Genomic DNA, 17,700 nt, shown 5'->3' with positions numbered 1-17,700 from the left:
GCCCCAAACTTTTCGCGTACCAAAACAAAATAAGAACAAAAATATAAAATATGCAAGCAAACTGAAAACACAAACATAATTGTTAAGAGTATCGCACTCTCTTTCAGTAAACTAATGTAAGAAAGGGACAAAACAATAAATATACTTATATCAGCCCTGAATAGTATACAACGTAAGCCTTTATTGGACGCTTTATAATAAGTACTTTTACATCACCGTCACTCAAAATTTTTATAGATTAGTACAGTTGATATTTTCAAAAACAAAGTGGAGGTAATTAGACTTTACAGACAATAAACTAAAATATATCATTGTAAAAATACATAATTCTTGCGGTGTAAACACTTAATAATAAAATAATAGTGTGTTTAGCAGACAACACTGTTAAGAAAGGAATATGATAATCTTTATTAGCTTATTGCATAATATCTATCAGCAAGTTTAATTTTTTTTTTTTTATTCTGGAGCAGCTAGCAATGGCGTTAACATTTCTAAATACCATCCCATCATTCACTAATATGTTAGTAACCGCGGAATGCTAGTGACAACAAATGTAAAAAGTTTGAGCAATTTCATTCACTTTCAAATGATTAATCAGATTGAATCAAAATATTCCTTTTCCAACAACGTCATTTGTTTTACACATAGAACAAGTAAAAATCTGTCATCGACAACTATTGCAGCCCAAAATGGAATGTGTGGTTTATTCACTGAAATCTACTTTAAAAAGTACCCACGCTGAAAGAGATGTACGGTACAAAATGTAAATTTTTTGTGCCGAATTGAAGAGCTCTACTGAGCGCACCGGAAACTCTAAAATTGACACTTTATGTCAAATGGTCTTCGTGTCGACTCTCATTTAGTTCAATGTGCTGTGGTGCCACTATCAAAGGCCACTAATCCAAGAAACAAACACAACATTTAGTTCCGAGTACGCTCACTGCTGCTATTAGCGCCAAAAAGAAGAAAATCAAATTACTTCAAAAACAGGTTGGCAAAATCCAGCGTAGGTACTTATATTAGAAATATGTCAGTGGGTTTATTAAAATTGCTATTGAATTATATTAAAATGGAATGAAAAATCGGCACTGTAACATAAATATTTCCAATAGGGAAAGCTTTAGATGGCGCTACATGTAAGATAATGTTTTCAAGTAAGAAAACAATATAAATCAATGATTTAAATCTTACGATCAAGTGATTGGTCAATCAGCACAATTCATCGAATTTGTAAAACGCCCTTATACTGACAATCCATTTCGATACACTTAGTAAATTAATAGTCCAAAACTCATAACCATGTTTTTATTATAATGGGAAGTTTCGCTACTTACCGGCAATTCTTTTGTCAGTATATAGTTATACTATAATCAATCACCATATAACATCCAATTGTTATATTTAATTGATATTTTTCCAAGAAAATAAAAATAAAGCTTTGATGTTCTTAATTATTCATTCACAGCTATTTTTTCTACAAAAATCTATCTAATTCATTCACGACTATTCTTACAAAATATTGATCGATTTCATTTCGCAGCGCCATCTAGATTCCAATATTAACATACCATAGATTTAAAAAATCTATGCGCCTTCCCTCTTGAGTCGTTAACGATTAATAAAATATTGCAAAAAAAAAAGTGAGATTCGAAATAATTTTCAGAGGCACGTATTTCAGGCTTATGTCGGAAATTCATTCCAAGGACGGACAAGCCATATTATTATTATGTAAAAAAGTCTGTACTTTCAATACATTAAAAGTAATGTAATATCAATGGATAACTTAGTAACTTATGCTATTTTAATTTATCCTTATTTTGGTTAAATACTAAATAATGTTATGTTTCTTAAGAACATGAAACTTGTTTTAAAGTAGGTTGGTAGATACATTTATATTTTAATGGTAGTACAGAAATCCTAAATCATACTAACAGGTAATTGATTGAATCTTAAAATCAGGGTTGGCCTTGTTTTGAACAAATTTTTAAAACATGTTTTATTGAAAAAACAGTTTTAAACGTGTTTTAAACAAAAATGCTTATTTAAAAAAACTGTTTTTTGTCCAAACCTGCTTAAATGGTGTCTTGTACATTATGAAAAGGATTACACAAAAGACACGAAAATTAAGATAAATAATTCGTTTTGAATTTTTATGTAGCAAAAATAGCGCCATTTCACATAGGCATTTCATAGTTTTGTGAAGTTGTTTAAAATTTTGAGGACAATTTTTTTCATGCATGAGAAACGGTCAACATTTTTTTCACATTTTATTCTGGCGTATACAAAACGAGCTCTAGTTAATACAAAAATTTAAAGTGTCGCTTTTACTTAATATTTAAACACAATAAGGATCGATGGTGCAATAGTAATACAGCCAACTACGCTAGTGTGTTATAACCTTGCAAACTATGCTTAAATACAAAAGAGTTGTACATAGTTCAGGTATTTGCTAATGTGAAATAAATTATTACATTGGTTTGCTAAATATTATTTATAGTGAAATTTGTGACAGTCATCAAATAGATTTTATTGTTGTAAATGATTGGAGTTATTTAAGTAAAATTAATTGTAGCTTCTGTATATTTTCATGCAGGTGCATGTATTTATACAGATGATATTAAATTAGTAGATAACTTTATGTAAATCACTGGATAACTTTATACTTAGCACTGGAAATGCACGCTACAGGATTATGTGATGTGACATGTAATTAGATGATTGCATACTACTAGATAATTTTATCACTGGATAAATCACTGGATAACACATGTATGCACTATAGATTATTTAATAGTGTTTGCATATTTAATTCTGTGATTATCACTGGAATTACGGGGTGCACCACCAGATAATTTTATTCCTATCACTGGATCATTCTATGCACCTATTTAATTGTTAAATAATTATAAACTATACACCTGGATAACTCCATGCAGATCACTAGATACATTGTATAATTTTATGCAAGCAACTGGATAGCTGCATGCAAGGCCCTACAGCTTGTAGATAGATTTATGGGTTAAAACTTTGATCTATTTGATGACTATTATAAAATAATGCATTACACAACAATATTACATTTTTTCATGTAGGAATAAAGGGAAGGTAAAAATATAACTACTTATATCGTGGTTACGTTGTTACAATATACATTAAAAGTGTTTAAAACAAGAAAACACAACCTAGAGTGAACTTGTGAAAGCATATTATATAAAGAAATTTCTACACTTAAAATAATAACTATAATAGGTAGTACGTATTTATGGTTTTATGAAAATAATACAATTTTCTAATTAAAGAACAAAACAAATTATTCGTTTCAAATAAAACAGGTACCTAACTATTAGGCAATTATCAAAGGTTTGGGTATAAAAAGCTATGGGTCCACGTACTTGAAAACAACAGTTAATTAATTTATTTAAGTGTTATAATAACATTTTAAAAATAGAATTTATACGTGGGTCATATTTAAATCATTAAAATGGTACTAAACAATTTCAGTGTACCTCTTACATGCTACAGCTATACACAGATATTATATGTAATAGTATAATATTGTGATTTTATTAATATTAGATGAAATATTTAGGAAATTATTTTATAATTAAGATTTATAGGTGGCAACACTGAAATATTTTAGTACATAATGCATAATGCATTTGTTATAAATTACATTTTGTCAGTGATTGGTCCAAAGGACAGTGTCGTAAATATGTACATAATGAGGAGCACGAGAAAAACATTGATTGTTTGAAAAGCTTGGAAATAATAAAAAATAGTTCAATACTATGTAAGTACGTACAGAAATGTTTAAAAAACATCACTTAAAATAACCTATCTATAAAAAAATATTATATCCGTAAAAAATAATTTTAAAAATCTGTAGGTACACATTGTGGTAGTGTTGGGTAGCAGCAGTTACGTATTTAAATCTAATCTGAAAATGAAACTGTAGAAAAAAACTGTTTAAAAAAATAACAAATATTTTAAAACAGCAATAAAAAACATGTTTATCAAAACGGTTTAAACCTGTTTTTTTTTTCATTTTAAACATGTTTTAATACACTTAACATGTTCTAACACTACTTATCTAGCATTTCTTCGATGCTCCTCATTATTATAAAGACAACAGCGAAATTCAAACACGCGTAAAAGCATAAACATTGCAATAATATAATTATTAATTACATAAAAAAAAGAAATCGTAACACCAGCTTCATTCGACGCGCCCTAAATGTCAAAATCGAAGCTAAGACCCTGTGATAAAAAACCTAGCGTCAAAGATAAAATTCTAGTTTTTTATAACCTAACATTAGTCCTAAGTTAACTTAGTGTAATTGAAGATTCAGGTACATTGTCGGCGATTCTTTTTTTTAATTAAAATTTAAACTGAGTTTATATTAATTCATATTTATGAATATATGTACAAATGCTATTGGTGTTTTAAAAAGACACATTTTTATTATTACATAGATAAATTAACTGTCGGTATTTTTGATTATTTATTACACTTAATAAAATATAATCAAAATGTAATAATTTTTTTGTACAAAACTTAAATATTATATTTATACTTCACAGAATTATAATATGAAAATTGTAATGTTCATTAAAGAAGTGGAAATTGCGATAAAAATGATCTTTTAAAACACGCAGCTTTTTCAATACATCTTACGATTTATACATTATATAAATTGTACCTAGGTGCTTCGGATCGTTAAAATATTATTACATACAAGAAAATCGTAAATTACGTTAAAATAAATTGCAATATTCCGAAGAATTATTACATTATTCGAATATAATATTCCGTTGTTGCGGAACTTATTATTTTTATTGTCACCATTTATTTTATGTCTAGAAAGTATGTTCTTACTTACATTGAATTGGAAAAGTGGCTTTAATTTTTTTTTGTCGATTATATTGTTTGCAATTATAATAAAATATAGTTCCTTATTATTGTTAAAATTAAGATTTACGTTTATACGATTTGTAAGCAAAAAAAAATGCAAACAAGGTTCCCAGCTATACCGCTTGACTGAAATGGCTCGTGCAGTAGGCACGGGTGCAGGAGGGGTGCTATAACGACTTCAAGAGTCACACTAAAGACATACAATGACCACTTGGCTTATATGTACCGCATTTGGCCAACGCTTGCTTGCTTGCTCAGTGGTGTTAGTTTTTTACAGGATTGGAAACAGTTTAAAAAAAGTTTTTTGATTGAAAAATGTTAAAAACTGATTTTTTTCTTAAATAAAAACCGTATTTTAAACATTTGTTTAAAACAATGACAACCAACTTTTTATCCACACACGAGACTCTAAGTCTAGACTCTAGAGGATCAATTTGTAATCATTGGGCAATTGAATATACAGGATCACTCACTTATTTGGGTATTCAAGAGAACTACCAAATAGGGAAACTGTTTGCCACTGTCTCATCATATTATTGATGCAGAAGAAGCGTCATCACTACCTAAATGGTGGTTTTTGACTGATTGCACTCGCCAACACATTGGGTCATTATATACTGGAGTCTTGACTTTCATGTCAACAACAACTAGCAGTCACTCCTGTCGAAACCCACGCCTATCGCTGAAGTCGTCTCAGTGAAACGGTATAGCTCTATAGATATGACCACTACTATAAATGGTCATAAAAATTAAAATATATCTTGCGTACTCAGGAACAAATTTACTTTTATAAGTTAAATAGCTTTTTAATTTTAAATAGCGGAATATTGCAAACCATTTTCTCCTTCATACAAATATATTAATTCATACATTAAAAAATTACGCGTGCGATTGAAAAGCGAGTGTCATTCGCGATCCGGATGTACCGTATGCGCCATAAAGTTGTTAAAAAGGAAACAAAAACAATTAATCAATTAATGATTAATTAAAAAAACAGTTTATAAAAAAAGTTTCACAAGAACAAAGAAAGTAAACCTATACAGCTAAAATAAATAAAAACCTGCCTAACCAGAAACTGCCGCTGAGGACAAAATGTCGATGGGCATTAGAAAAAACGTAATTGATTCAACATTAAAATCGTAACATCTAAAAGAACCTTACAACGAATAAAATGAGGTAGATTTAAATTGTGATATGGAATAATAAACAACGAACTTGTTTTCAAATATTCAAAAAAACCAAGTCCATTGCCACTGGAGAGGTACTTTTAATATAATAACGTTTTTTTGTAACATTTTTAAAGATAACGCGTTTATTTACATAAACTATTTCACGTACATTAATACATAATATCAGTAGTTCGTTGTAATATTTTTACTTTTTTATATTTAGTTTTTTTTTTTCAAATATTTATACATTTATTTTTAATCTATCTACTTATTTTTTCATCTTTTTTTTAAGTGTCTATGTAGAAAACGATCTGTGGCGTGATTAAAAACTGCTAATATAAACTTTAACAGGTAGTTATATTATATTATAATATATGAAAAAAATGTGCGTTTTATTTAAAAAAAAAAAGTAGAATTATATTACTGCTTGTGATATATATTATATTATAGGTTATTATACTATGTTTATATATTTCAAGTGGAATGTAAATTATTATGAAGGTAACTGATAGCTTCTAAGGCTTGTCTAAGAACTGTCTATGAAAAAAAACTCAGAAATAAATATTTTTTCAACATCAATAAATACACTCGTTATTTACATATTAGTACTCAGGTAATATAAGGGCTGTTTGGATATCATTTTGGTCTATATTTTGTACGCTCATGTTGCACTAATGGTGAACTATTATATTTTGTAATAGGTGTTTTGGTGTGTACTATTCGCAGGCACTGCATTCAACCTATAATATAATTAGTATAATTTAAATTATACACATACGAAGTCGCGTGTCGCCGATTCCACGGCGTAACAAAATATTTTGAGGTTATATTAATTATTTGCCGCGCCATTTTTTTTAACCTTATTGTCTCGATGCTTATAATCTCAGGCCGATCAACGCTATATACACGCCTTAAAAGGCAGTAAAAATGTCGTATTTACATTCTCTAAGCAACAATCGAAAGGGTGATCTTTAAAAAATGGACTTTACTCCTATTGCGTTAAGAGTTTGAGCGAGAATAACTTTACGTGTCTATTATTTTTGACAGCTAAATTACAAGGTACCCGTACTGTTTGTTTACCGAAAAATCAGCCTTACGTCGTTGAAAATAAAGTCTATTAGGAACAAATACACGCCAAGCTATCCTCGCGCAAATCGATTCAGCCTCAACCCCGTGACTCCGACTACTCTATAAATGAAGTTCTGTACATAAAATCTCATTCTATCCTGCCTTAACTACGGGGTGTCGGGTTCCATTCGCAACCCGGCTCGGGGCGCCTGTCCCCTTGTAGTTCTATTTAACTCGTGTCGGAATGGGTTTCAACCGTTAGGCTGAAGCGTGGGCTGAATTTTGCTGTTGTCGAGTTGGAATTCGGTGCTTCTGGTTAGCTCAGAGTTCATGTTATCGTCGGGGAGTTTGTTGAAGGAGTTGTTTGGGCTGAGGTTGGTCGGCCGCGAGAGGCCGTGCTCCGGTTGTCGCGAGGTGTCGAGCAGGCTGAAGGCGGTCGTGTCGTCGAGCACGGTCTCGACGGTCGTATCGGGCTCGTGTCGCGACACGTCAAAGGCGTCGAAGTGCGGCGGCTGGTAGTGGCGAGCTTTCTTCAGCCTCCCGTTCGGTGTTTTGGACTGTTGAAAAATATTTAAAATATGTAATAGATGGAGACAATGTGACTAATTGTGGTGTAGGTACACAATCTCTAAACAAGACTAAAATGGCAGGTCTAAATATATCAGGATTGAAACTATTTTAAACAAATATTTTAAAGTAGTGTTTTGAACATGTTTTTTAAAAGTTTTTGTTTAAAAATTAATAAATTAATAACATATTAAAAAATAATGTTTGTGTATTAGTTCATTTATTAAGTACCTCTGTATACGTTCGCGCTTATTTTATCCGATTTTCAAAAATCCCGTAAGAACTCTTTAATTTTCTGGTATAAATGTTAATCCATTCATAGTTCATCCAGTAGTTTTGCATGAAAGAGTAACAAACATACACACACAAAAACTTTTGCCTATAGATTCAAATTCAAATTTTTTTTTATTCAATTAGACTTTTACAAGTACTTTTGAATCGTAAAGAGCATCTACCATTGGTTCAGAATGCCTTTCCTACCGAGAAGAACCAGCAAGAAGCTCAGCGGTTGCTCTTTTTTAAAGATTTGACATACAATATTATGCCATATATAGGTACAAGTAATTAAAGTCCCGCGCATTGCTGGAGCGAGCTGCAGGTCAAATCCATGCTCTTTCTAATATTAGTGTGATGAGTGTACGTTTCCATATTATACTCACGGCAGGATTCTCGGTGATGTGCACGTGTCCATTGAGCAGCGGCTCGCCGGCGCCGCCGTTGGCCACGCGCGCCATCTGTCACAACATCTGTCACTTTATTACACCACCCACTGCTTATGTCGTATTCTATTCAGGCATTCTTAGGCTGGGATCTATAGAGCGCACTTTGACTTTACTCAGCCTTAAGACACTGTTAAAACGAGACAGCGTTATACCGCTGGCATAGATCTGTCTCGTTTTAACTGAAACTTAAGTCATTATGTAGGCTATGAATTGATTCAGTTTATTCTACCTACCCTCATTTCAGAACCTTCTTCTTCGTTCCCTTCAGCTGTAGTTGTGTGTGTTCTACGCGACCTGGAAACAAATGTTTTGTTACTGATTTGCATACGAATAACGCGATTGACGCATAAGGTTTAAATTTTAGGGAGGGTCAAGTGTGCTTTCATAGTATTAAGTTTTCATTTCTGAAGTGAAACCATTGAGACAGAGCCACTATTTATATGTGTGCAAAGGAATCAAATTTGGGGAAAAAGTCGCTTGTCTTTTTCACCAAAAACTGTTTATTAACTTATATTGTAAATAAAAACACGTACCGTTGCGGTGTGCGTTTAGCCTTAGCACGCCGCCACAAGCACAGTGCTCCACCAGCCACTGCGCACAGTGCACAAGCACCACACCCCACTCCTATACCTGCACATCAATTATATAACACTTTAATGTATATGAAATATATCTGTTGCTTATACCAAATCGGTACCATACGCCATTACCACAGACAAGGGAGGCCAATTTATTGCTTCATAATAACTGACCACCAATATGAATTGTTTTTAAGTATTTTGACAATAAATTTATAACCAGTCTGTTTGTTCTTCTGTAACCTCTCTATTTTGTTCTTCTAAGTTATTCTAATTCTAGGAAGTTGAGTTTGTGTATTACACAAACTCAACGCCTCAACTCAAAAATGTAAATTTTATATCCTGTGCCTTGCGATAATATACAAAGATTTTAAATGGGACTACTTATTGTTACTTTTACATTTTACCAACGAACCGCAAGACGTCGGGCGAGTTTCCATCTTTATATCGTCGACATTCCATCTACACGCACAGAACGTTTTGCGTCTTCATTCCTCATACGCATGGCTAAGGTTTGGAATACTCTTCCGCGATCTGTGTTTCCTACCAATTACAATCCGGGTATCTTTAAAACAAGAGTGAATAGGCACCTTCTAGGTAAACGCGTCCCATCTTAGACCACATCATCACCTTCCATCAGGTGTGATTGTAGTCAAGCGCTTACCTAGTGAGAAAAAAAAATATCTTACCCAATACTTATTTAAGTACAAAATTCTTCCCTTTACCTGTATTTCTGTGGCTTGTTAACTACTGTAGGTATGTTGTGTGTGTTTGTACAAATAATTTGAAAACCGTGAATATTTTGTAGTTAATTAGAGTTTTCTAGTCTTCGAAATGTAATTTAAATATTTATAAATGTTCCAGTTAAACCCATTAATATGAATCTATTTTTAATTTAAATCGACTGACCGACTGACTAACTGCCTGAGTGGACTTGGACTACGCCAGAGACTCGCTTCGTTATCCCTTCCTTCAGCTTCACCTACTCAACTTTTGTTTCTCTATGGGTGTCACTTGGTTTGGTTTCGTAAGCTGGCCTCATTAGAACCTTCTTCAAAAGCTTCTGGCTTCGCGCTTTACAAAATCACTTAAGCGGTAAGACAAGACAGCGTGGATTCAAATCACAATTCGAATTGATCAGATTTCATTCTGGGCATTAGTAAATTCTTTATTTTATTAGTTAAAATCAATTATAAAAAGGCTTTCAGTCAGAAATAATTTTATTAGCTAAAGGAGGTTTATACTTAATCGGATTTTAACTGTGACTTTACATAGAGACGTTCTTTAAAGTTTTAAAAACCATAAAATGTAATCATCAGTGTAAAATGGGACGTAAATGTGTTAGTGTGGTAAAGTGGTGTATGTCAAATAAACAAAATAATGTGCTAAAAGAAACTCATTTATTACCAGAAAAGAAGCCCATAATGATGTTTTGCAGAACAATACCTAAATAGTAGTAGTAGTGGTTGGGAGGTCGCTCCGGGATGGTGAGCGCGGTGGGGTAGCGCCGCCGCTCGCCGCCCAACGCTGTCACCATCACGAATACTGGGCCCGCGTTCAGGTTGTTTAGCTGAGGCAAAAAAAATGGGGGTTTCAAAGAATCAGGCCTCATCGACACACAACAGTGAACAGCTAGGAGCGTTGCCATCCCTATTTACTATATTATTATACTGTACTAGCGACCCGCCCCGGCTTCGCACGGGTGGACACTACCACGAAAAATCCTATCTATTTTCCGGGATAAAATATAGCCTATACGGATTCGGAAGAATCCCTCTAAGTAATGGTAAAAGAAATTTTGAAATCATTTCAGTAGTTTTTGAGCCTATTCAATACAAACATACAAAAATACAAAGGTTTCCTCTTTATAATATTAGTATAGATATAATATTAGTATTGAAAGATGCTTATCTTTCAGGTCTGCGTCCAAGCTGGATCCATTGCGTCCCATCAGCTATGATTATCGTTAAGCATAAGCCTATCTTTAATTCATATCATACTAATATTATAAATTCGAAAGTGGGTCTGCCTGTCTGCTAGCTTTTCACGGCCCAACAGTTCAACCGTTTTTGATGAAAGGTACAGAGTTAGCTAACATCCTGGGGATGGACATAGGCTACTTTTTATCCTGGAAAATTAAAGCATTCCTACGGAGGAACGCTTTATAGGCCCATGCGTTTGACCGATTTATATGGGTAAGTACTGAGATAGCTTGCGTTCCGGAAATTTTTCATCCCGGAAAAGCAAAAAGTTCCCACACGATCGATACACGCGGACGAAGTCGCGGACATTATCTTGTTAATTATAAATCATACCTATACATTTTTAATTAAATTATAAAGTCTAATTCAAAAATGCAACCATCTAAAGAGGAAGGGGGAAGTGGATAAGTGGACAGGTGTATTATGTCCTAGTATTGGATGATAGATGACAAGATACCTAGACAGGCTGTCACTAAAATGATCCCTCACCTCAACACTAGTGCCAGTGACGTTAACAGTGGTCCAGTTCTCGACCGGCTGCGTGATGTTCTGCGTGAACCGCACCACTCTGGGGCCAGTACCGTTCCACCACACAGACACTCCCGAACTCGTGTAAGCGTACTTTAGATCTTTGTCCTCTGTAATAAAAGGCAAATAAATCGTTATCGATTTTCTGATATATCAACGTACTTTAAACTTGGGATTTTGCATGTAGGCTCTGTAATGTGCATAGACCATAAACCCTACTAGAAATTTTAAGAAATCCCACCAAATTAAAAGCCAAAGCGGGTCATTTAATAAGTTTTACGTTTTTGTGGGTGCTATATCTAAAGGTGCTACCATATAGACCAAGGAAGCAAAAGTAGCAAAGAAAATCCATGAACTCACCTAAATTCCTAACTTGTGGTGGCACATTGAGTATCGGGCTGTGCCCAAGAGGCTCGTATCCCGTCACCATAACAAACGTCTCCTCCGTCGGTTCAATGCCTGTGATCTAGGACAAAAACTCAATTATAAAAAAGGCAATCAAAGAAAGAAACATATATTTAAATACAAACAGTATTTTTGTTATATTGGTTTAACGTCTTAGTACAACAACTGCATAGCCTGTAACCATCTAATGATAAATTAAATCGGCATACCACTCAACATAACTACAGACAATGGACACCAATTTAAAATTCCATCAATGGTCACCAAATTTCTATCAATATCTAAAAAATTAAACTGTGTTTTCATACTATGTTATACATAACGATACAAAAGATATTTTTTAACAAAAAGCAACTTACCACATTGCCCATGTGATGGATCGACCAAATTAAGTCTTGGGTAGCCTTTGTAAAAGTGCAAAAGGCTTTTAACATGAGACAGAAGGGGCAAATACTTGTTAGGCGAATCACATTTACCCCAAAAAAACGTCACTTCATGACGACTACGTCTGTCTAGACTGTTAGAACAAAGAACTTACAAGTACAGTATTGCCCACGATCTCCAAAGCGGCCCACTGCTCGACTGGCAGCTTGAGTTCTGCGCTGTGGTAGACGGTGTACCGCGCCGGTGCATCGCTCCATGATACGCGAATTGTACTCGCGTTGATGTACTTGTACTTCAGGTCTTTGAAACGATGGGGTCCTGTGGACAAGCCATTGAAGATGTTTAATTCAAAGATGTTTTATGGTCATATTGCTATTATTTATCTTGCATTGAATAAGCTTTCACGCTTCGGCAAACCACTACGCAAGGGTTTCATTTCAGAATAAGAAGGGCTTAGGCCACGCTGGCAAATGCTGATTAGCAGACTTCACACAACTTTTGAGAATATATTTAGGCGTGCAGGTTTCCTTGACGATGTTTTCCTTCACGGTTAAAGCAAGTTATATTTAATTGCTTAAAATGCAAATTCCAAAAACATATCCCCAAACAGTTAAAAGTCCCGGAATCGAATCTTAGACCACTGAATAGGAAATCAAAGTCATAATCACAAGGCTCTCAATGTTTCACTGTTTCTACAGAGAACTATTAACTTTAAACAACCATATCATCCACATACCTTTAGACAGTGTGGTGACAAAATAAGGAGCAGTAAATGCTCCCCCGAGCGCCCTGCCCGGGACTCGAACCTGCACTCGAACCTCGTATTTACTATCTGGTTGTAGTCCTTCTATTTTTGTACTGGTCTCGTAACTAGAAATAAATTGACAGCCATGTATAAAATTGTAATTCCCGAACCTATGGTCCTAATGAAATACCGTTGAAACCAAATCAAAGAAAACATAAGAAAAACCCCCTGTTCAAGTGTGTGTCAAAATATGCATCAGCTCCGTAGTTATTCTAATTGCTAAATACTTTGGCGGTCATTATTTCTAAAACAGAAGTTTTTTTCTGAACTGCCTAAGAATCCTTCGAGGGAGGAAACCAAAAGCTTTTTCGACTCTCCATCCATCTTTCCACGCAGACCAAGAATGTGTGTCTTAGCGTCTTTACACTACCAACGCAGTGTCAAACTGCTGTCAAACAAATCAACCAACCTTTCTTGACAGTCGTCGTTCCCGTCTACCCTCCTCACGCAGACCAGGAACGTATATCTCGTGGAGTCTTCACACCGCCAGCGCAGTGTGAAACTCCTCTCACTCACTTCAGTTACCTCCAGGTCTTGAGGAATCACTTTCACTTCACTGTTTCAGGGACAAAGATAAACCTTTCATTGATTAACAAAACAGGGTAAGTTAGAAGGATGGTAATGAATCTTTTCTTCGAAAGATTTATTATCAAGCATCTTTGTATTTGAAAATTATACTCCTGGCTTAAAATTTCAGTTTTATGGCTCAAAGTTTATTTTTTGTTTTGCTTAAGAATGCATTGTGAACAGAACTAACTGTGAGTTTGCACTGATGAAAGCTCTGTTTTCTGTAAATATTTTGTCATAATATATTATGATAGTTAATTCTTGAAGAGGAACTTGTTTGACATTTCAAAATCGTGAAATTTTATGCATTGCGAACGAAAATTCAACAAAAGATGTTATGAGATTTTGCACATACCGACCAATGAAACATTTACATGCTTAATGGTTTTGGCGCAAACTCACAGTAAGATAGTAAAATGATTAAAACATGGTAGTCTTGGAGACCAGACCCTCACCCATCGTCGGTGTCCTGTCCGGCCGCGCTGGTGGACGTCCACGGAACCAGCGTTAAGTTCTGCGGCAGCCACTCCAAGGTCTTGGAGCCCAGCAGCCTTACTCTTAGTGGTTCAGATTCAGGAGCTACGACAAAAAATAACAATTTATTAAAAACCAGCTTTTATTCGCGCCTTCCGCGTAGATTAAGGTTTGTACAAATCCCGTCGAAACTCTGTCCCGGTATAAAAAGTATCCTATTCGTATTTAGCGTGGAAATTCCTCTAAAATGATTCTAGCAAACCTCTACAAGGGTTCATCAACTAAAGGGTGAATCATCGTCAACCAAGGTTGAAAAAAAACAGATTTAAAAAAATCAAAACTTTTTTTAAACAAGATCAAAACTATTTTCAGGGTTCCGTACCTCAAAAGGAAAAACGGAACCCTTATAGGATCACTTTGTTGTCTGTCTGTCTGTCCGTCAGTCCGTCCGTCCGTCCGTCGTGTCTGCTCGTGTCGTGGCTCCCTGCGACTCATTTAATATCGTCTGCCCACCTAGTATAGGGTCTGCTAACGCTGCGCTTTCTTTTTTACAAATATGTTTAAATACTTACCCATCAAAGTATAGTTAGTGACATGGGCTGCCAACGTGATGTTATGCTCCTGCGTATCCCCAGTACCATCATCAGGCTTGTACTGCAGGATCCACTGCACAACGCCTGGGGTCTGTTCTGCGAACTGCTTCCATGATACCAGGATCTTGTCGTCTTCTAACTTCGACAGCTTTATTGGCACTATGAAAAATATTGAAGTTGTGAGGATCACATAAAAGTTAGGATATTTATTACTTCTTTACGCCACAATCACTGATTTGGCAAACATTTTAATTCAAAACTGCTAAAGCTGAGCTGATTCCAAATTCCATGGCTAAAACTCTAAAATGTATCTAACCTATTTAATAACATAAAGGCTACACTTTATCTTGGAAATTCAAAGTTCCCAAGAATTTCTTAAAACCTAAATCCACGCGGTCAAAGTCTATAGAGCGCACTTTGACTTTGCTCAAACCTAAGATACTGTTAAAACGAGACACATTTATGCCAGTGATATAACCCTGTCTCTTTTTAACAGTGTCTTAAGTCTGAGCAAAGTCAAAGTCCACACTATAGATCTCATTCATCTCAACCTAAGTAAGGTATAAAAACTTACCCCCTTGCCCTTGGCACAGCACGCTTTCCGACATGTCGCTTGCAATATTCTTTTTAGCTGACGCCGGGATGTATGCACGGACCTGATGATTCAAACATATACGAATATTGTATAATTATACGAATACTGTATATAATACTTGTATAATTTACATATTTCCAAATAAGTACAAATTATACGAGTGTTTGAAACTAAACTCACTGAATTTATTATTACTTTGTATCTACAATTTTGGTACATGAAAAATAAAAATAAATATGTATTTAAATAAATAAATAAAGGCTGTTTTACGCCGGAGCAAGAATATACGACAATACGGCTTGCTGCTTATATTGAAAGAACAACATGGCCAACAATTCTACAGGAATTGGAATAATGTGATTTAGATGCTTGGGCATGATCTGTACAGTAGTTAAATAAGACTAGCTAAGTTTTATTGTTTTAAATAATTTTAGACTTTTTCATATTGGCTCAATGGTGTCAATTTTTTTTTAATGTGTAGGATAATGATTAGTCTTTCTCTCTAGTCATTCCTTCATTTCTGGAGGTTGTGGTCCCGGTGTTCTTGCAACCTCTTCTAATGATTAGTAGGTGCTTGTAAAATTTCTTACTTGGAAAAGGTATGGCGTTAGCGGCTCTCTAACTTTGATGATCTCTTCGGTGTTGGTGTGAGGCTGCCCCGTGATCGCTCCTCCGTGTTTATCTGCAACATAAAGAGATAGATATAGGCTAAATAAAAAAAGTAAGTATAGGTTTGTATGAAATGTTAATAACTTTTGATTTATTAAGTCTTAAAAAAAATAAAACCGACTTCAAAACCACAAACACTAAAAAGTAAAAAATAACTTTTGTTTAGCTACACTTGTAATGTGCCTAGGTATGAAGTCGAGCGAGCATATTGAAACAAAATTAGAAATCCAAGAGTGAAGCTCGCCCGACTTCATACCTAGGCACATTACAAGTGTAGCTAAAAGTTATTTTTTACTTTTTAGTGTTTGTGGTTTTGAAGTCGGTTTTATTTTTCTTTTGAAAATTTTTTATTTCACAATTTTTAGTGGCCCCACTGTACTATAATATGCTATGCCCAGTTAAAACCCTACTGTTTACTAAGCTATTACACTGATCGCGAGCAATTTGCTCCTATCCATTGAGGAGTTCTGTTCTCCATCTCCAAAGATATTCATCAGATCTTCACCAAATTTATATGGGACCACCTGCACAGTATACCCTTTCAAACAAAAAAATATTTCCAAATCGGTCCAGGGGTCTTTGAGTAATCGGGGAACATACATAAAAAAAAAAAAAAAAGATTCCGACGAATTGAGAACCTCCTCCTTTTTTGGAAGTCGGTTAATGAATTAATCTTTAAAGGCCAATGGTTTTTGTCAGCCCTAACACGGACTACGGTCTATTTGGTCTGCAAATTCCAAATGCTAGTCTCAGTTTTTATCTAGTGCTTTGGTCTACAAAGTTAGGTGTAAACATCGATGTATATGGATTAGCCTTTCCCATACAATTCCGTCCGCAAAAATACGCTTGAATCTTACGTCATCGTCATTGACAAAGTCAAGAGACTTTTGCAATTTCTCTTGACTTTTGAGCGCGTTTTTTATCTTCGAAGGGCCCATCCATATACATTGATGGGTGTAAAATGTTCACTTTTCATTAAGTCTGTAATTAAATAATAGTCTAGCCTTATTGATAGACTGAGTAATGTATAGGTAGTAGGTACACATCATCATCGTCATGATCAACCCATCGCCGGTCCACTACTGAGCACAGGTTTTAGCTCAGAATGAGATGGACTTACACCATAGAGAGACTTCACACACCTTCAGCACTCTATTGAAAAGATAGCTCACCGGTGGGCGTGGTGTCGACGGTGTAGGCCATGACCTGCTCGGCGGGCGGCAGCCAGCGCAGGGCCACGGCCGCAGCGGAGGCGGGCGCGCATGTGACCGCGCGCGGCGCATCCGCCCCTGCACCCGTTACGTTGAGGCGCGCCCATTTCGATGCCATCGAATGCCCATTCCACGCGAAGCATTGGTATACACCTGCATGAAAACCGAAAAAGATAAAGTTAAACAGCACTAAAACCCGACGGACCGCGAACTACTACCCGCGAACTGTCAATATATAGCAATTAGCAATACATATAGTAAGCCTCAATAGCCTCAATAGCTCAACGGTTATAGGAGCGGACTGAAATCCGAAAGGTCGGCGGTTCAAACCCTACCCGTTGCACTATTGTCGTACCCACTCCTAGCACAAGCTTAACGCTTAGTTGGAGGGGAAAGGGGAATGTTAGTCATGATTAAAAATGGCTAATATTCTTTTTTTTTAATATATAGTAAAATTGTTTTTCTGTCGCT

The 17,700-nt window shown here is 35.1% G+C and overlaps 1 protein-coding gene across 2 annotated transcripts in view; it reads right to left on the bottom strand.

The window, feature by feature from the left end:
* Positions 1 to 6,938: 6,938 nt before the first annotated feature.
* Positions 6,939 to 17,700, bottom strand: part of LOC123868897 (protogenin-like) — a 111,413-nt gene continuing 100,651 nt past the window's right edge. Inside the window, exons 10-24 of one of the 2 annotated variants that reach the window (XM_045911558.1) lie at positions 17,191 to 17,382; positions 15,940 to 16,031; positions 15,329 to 15,410; positions 14,734 to 14,913; positions 14,143 to 14,266; positions 13,530 to 13,676; positions 13,052 to 13,185; positions 12,470 to 12,633; positions 11,887 to 11,992; positions 11,488 to 11,636; positions 10,463 to 10,586; positions 8,972 to 9,068; positions 8,672 to 8,732; positions 8,376 to 8,450; positions 6,939 to 7,706 (exon numbers count right to left, since the gene is read on the bottom strand). In XM_045911558.1, the coding sequence (XP_045767514.1) occupies positions 7,401 to 7,706; positions 8,376 to 8,450; positions 8,672 to 8,732; positions 8,972 to 9,068; positions 10,463 to 10,586; positions 11,488 to 11,636; positions 11,887 to 11,992; positions 12,470 to 12,633; positions 13,052 to 13,185; positions 13,530 to 13,676; positions 14,143 to 14,266; positions 14,734 to 14,913; positions 15,329 to 15,410; positions 15,940 to 16,031; positions 17,191 to 17,382 (2,033 nt within the window). In that variant the 3' untranslated portion in view covers positions 6,939 to 7,400. Of the gene's footprint in view, positions 7,707 to 8,375; positions 8,463 to 8,671; positions 8,733 to 8,971; positions 9,069 to 10,462; positions 10,587 to 11,487; positions 11,637 to 11,886; positions 11,993 to 12,469; positions 12,634 to 13,051; positions 13,186 to 13,529; positions 13,677 to 14,142; positions 14,267 to 14,733; positions 14,914 to 15,328; positions 15,411 to 15,939; positions 16,032 to 17,190; positions 17,383 to 17,700 lie in introns of those variants that run through there. The other variant, XM_045911560.1, reaches the window with a different exon arrangement.

The sequence above is a fragment of the Maniola jurtina genome, chromosome 10, assembly GCF_905333055.1.
Source record: "Maniola jurtina chromosome 10, ilManJurt1.1, whole genome shotgun sequence".
NCBI classification, from domain to species: domain Eukaryota; kingdom Metazoa; phylum Arthropoda; class Insecta; order Lepidoptera; family Nymphalidae; genus Maniola; species Maniola jurtina.
The sequence above is the reverse complement of the archived record's forward strand: the minus strand, read 5'-3'. Positions and strand labels throughout refer to the sequence as shown.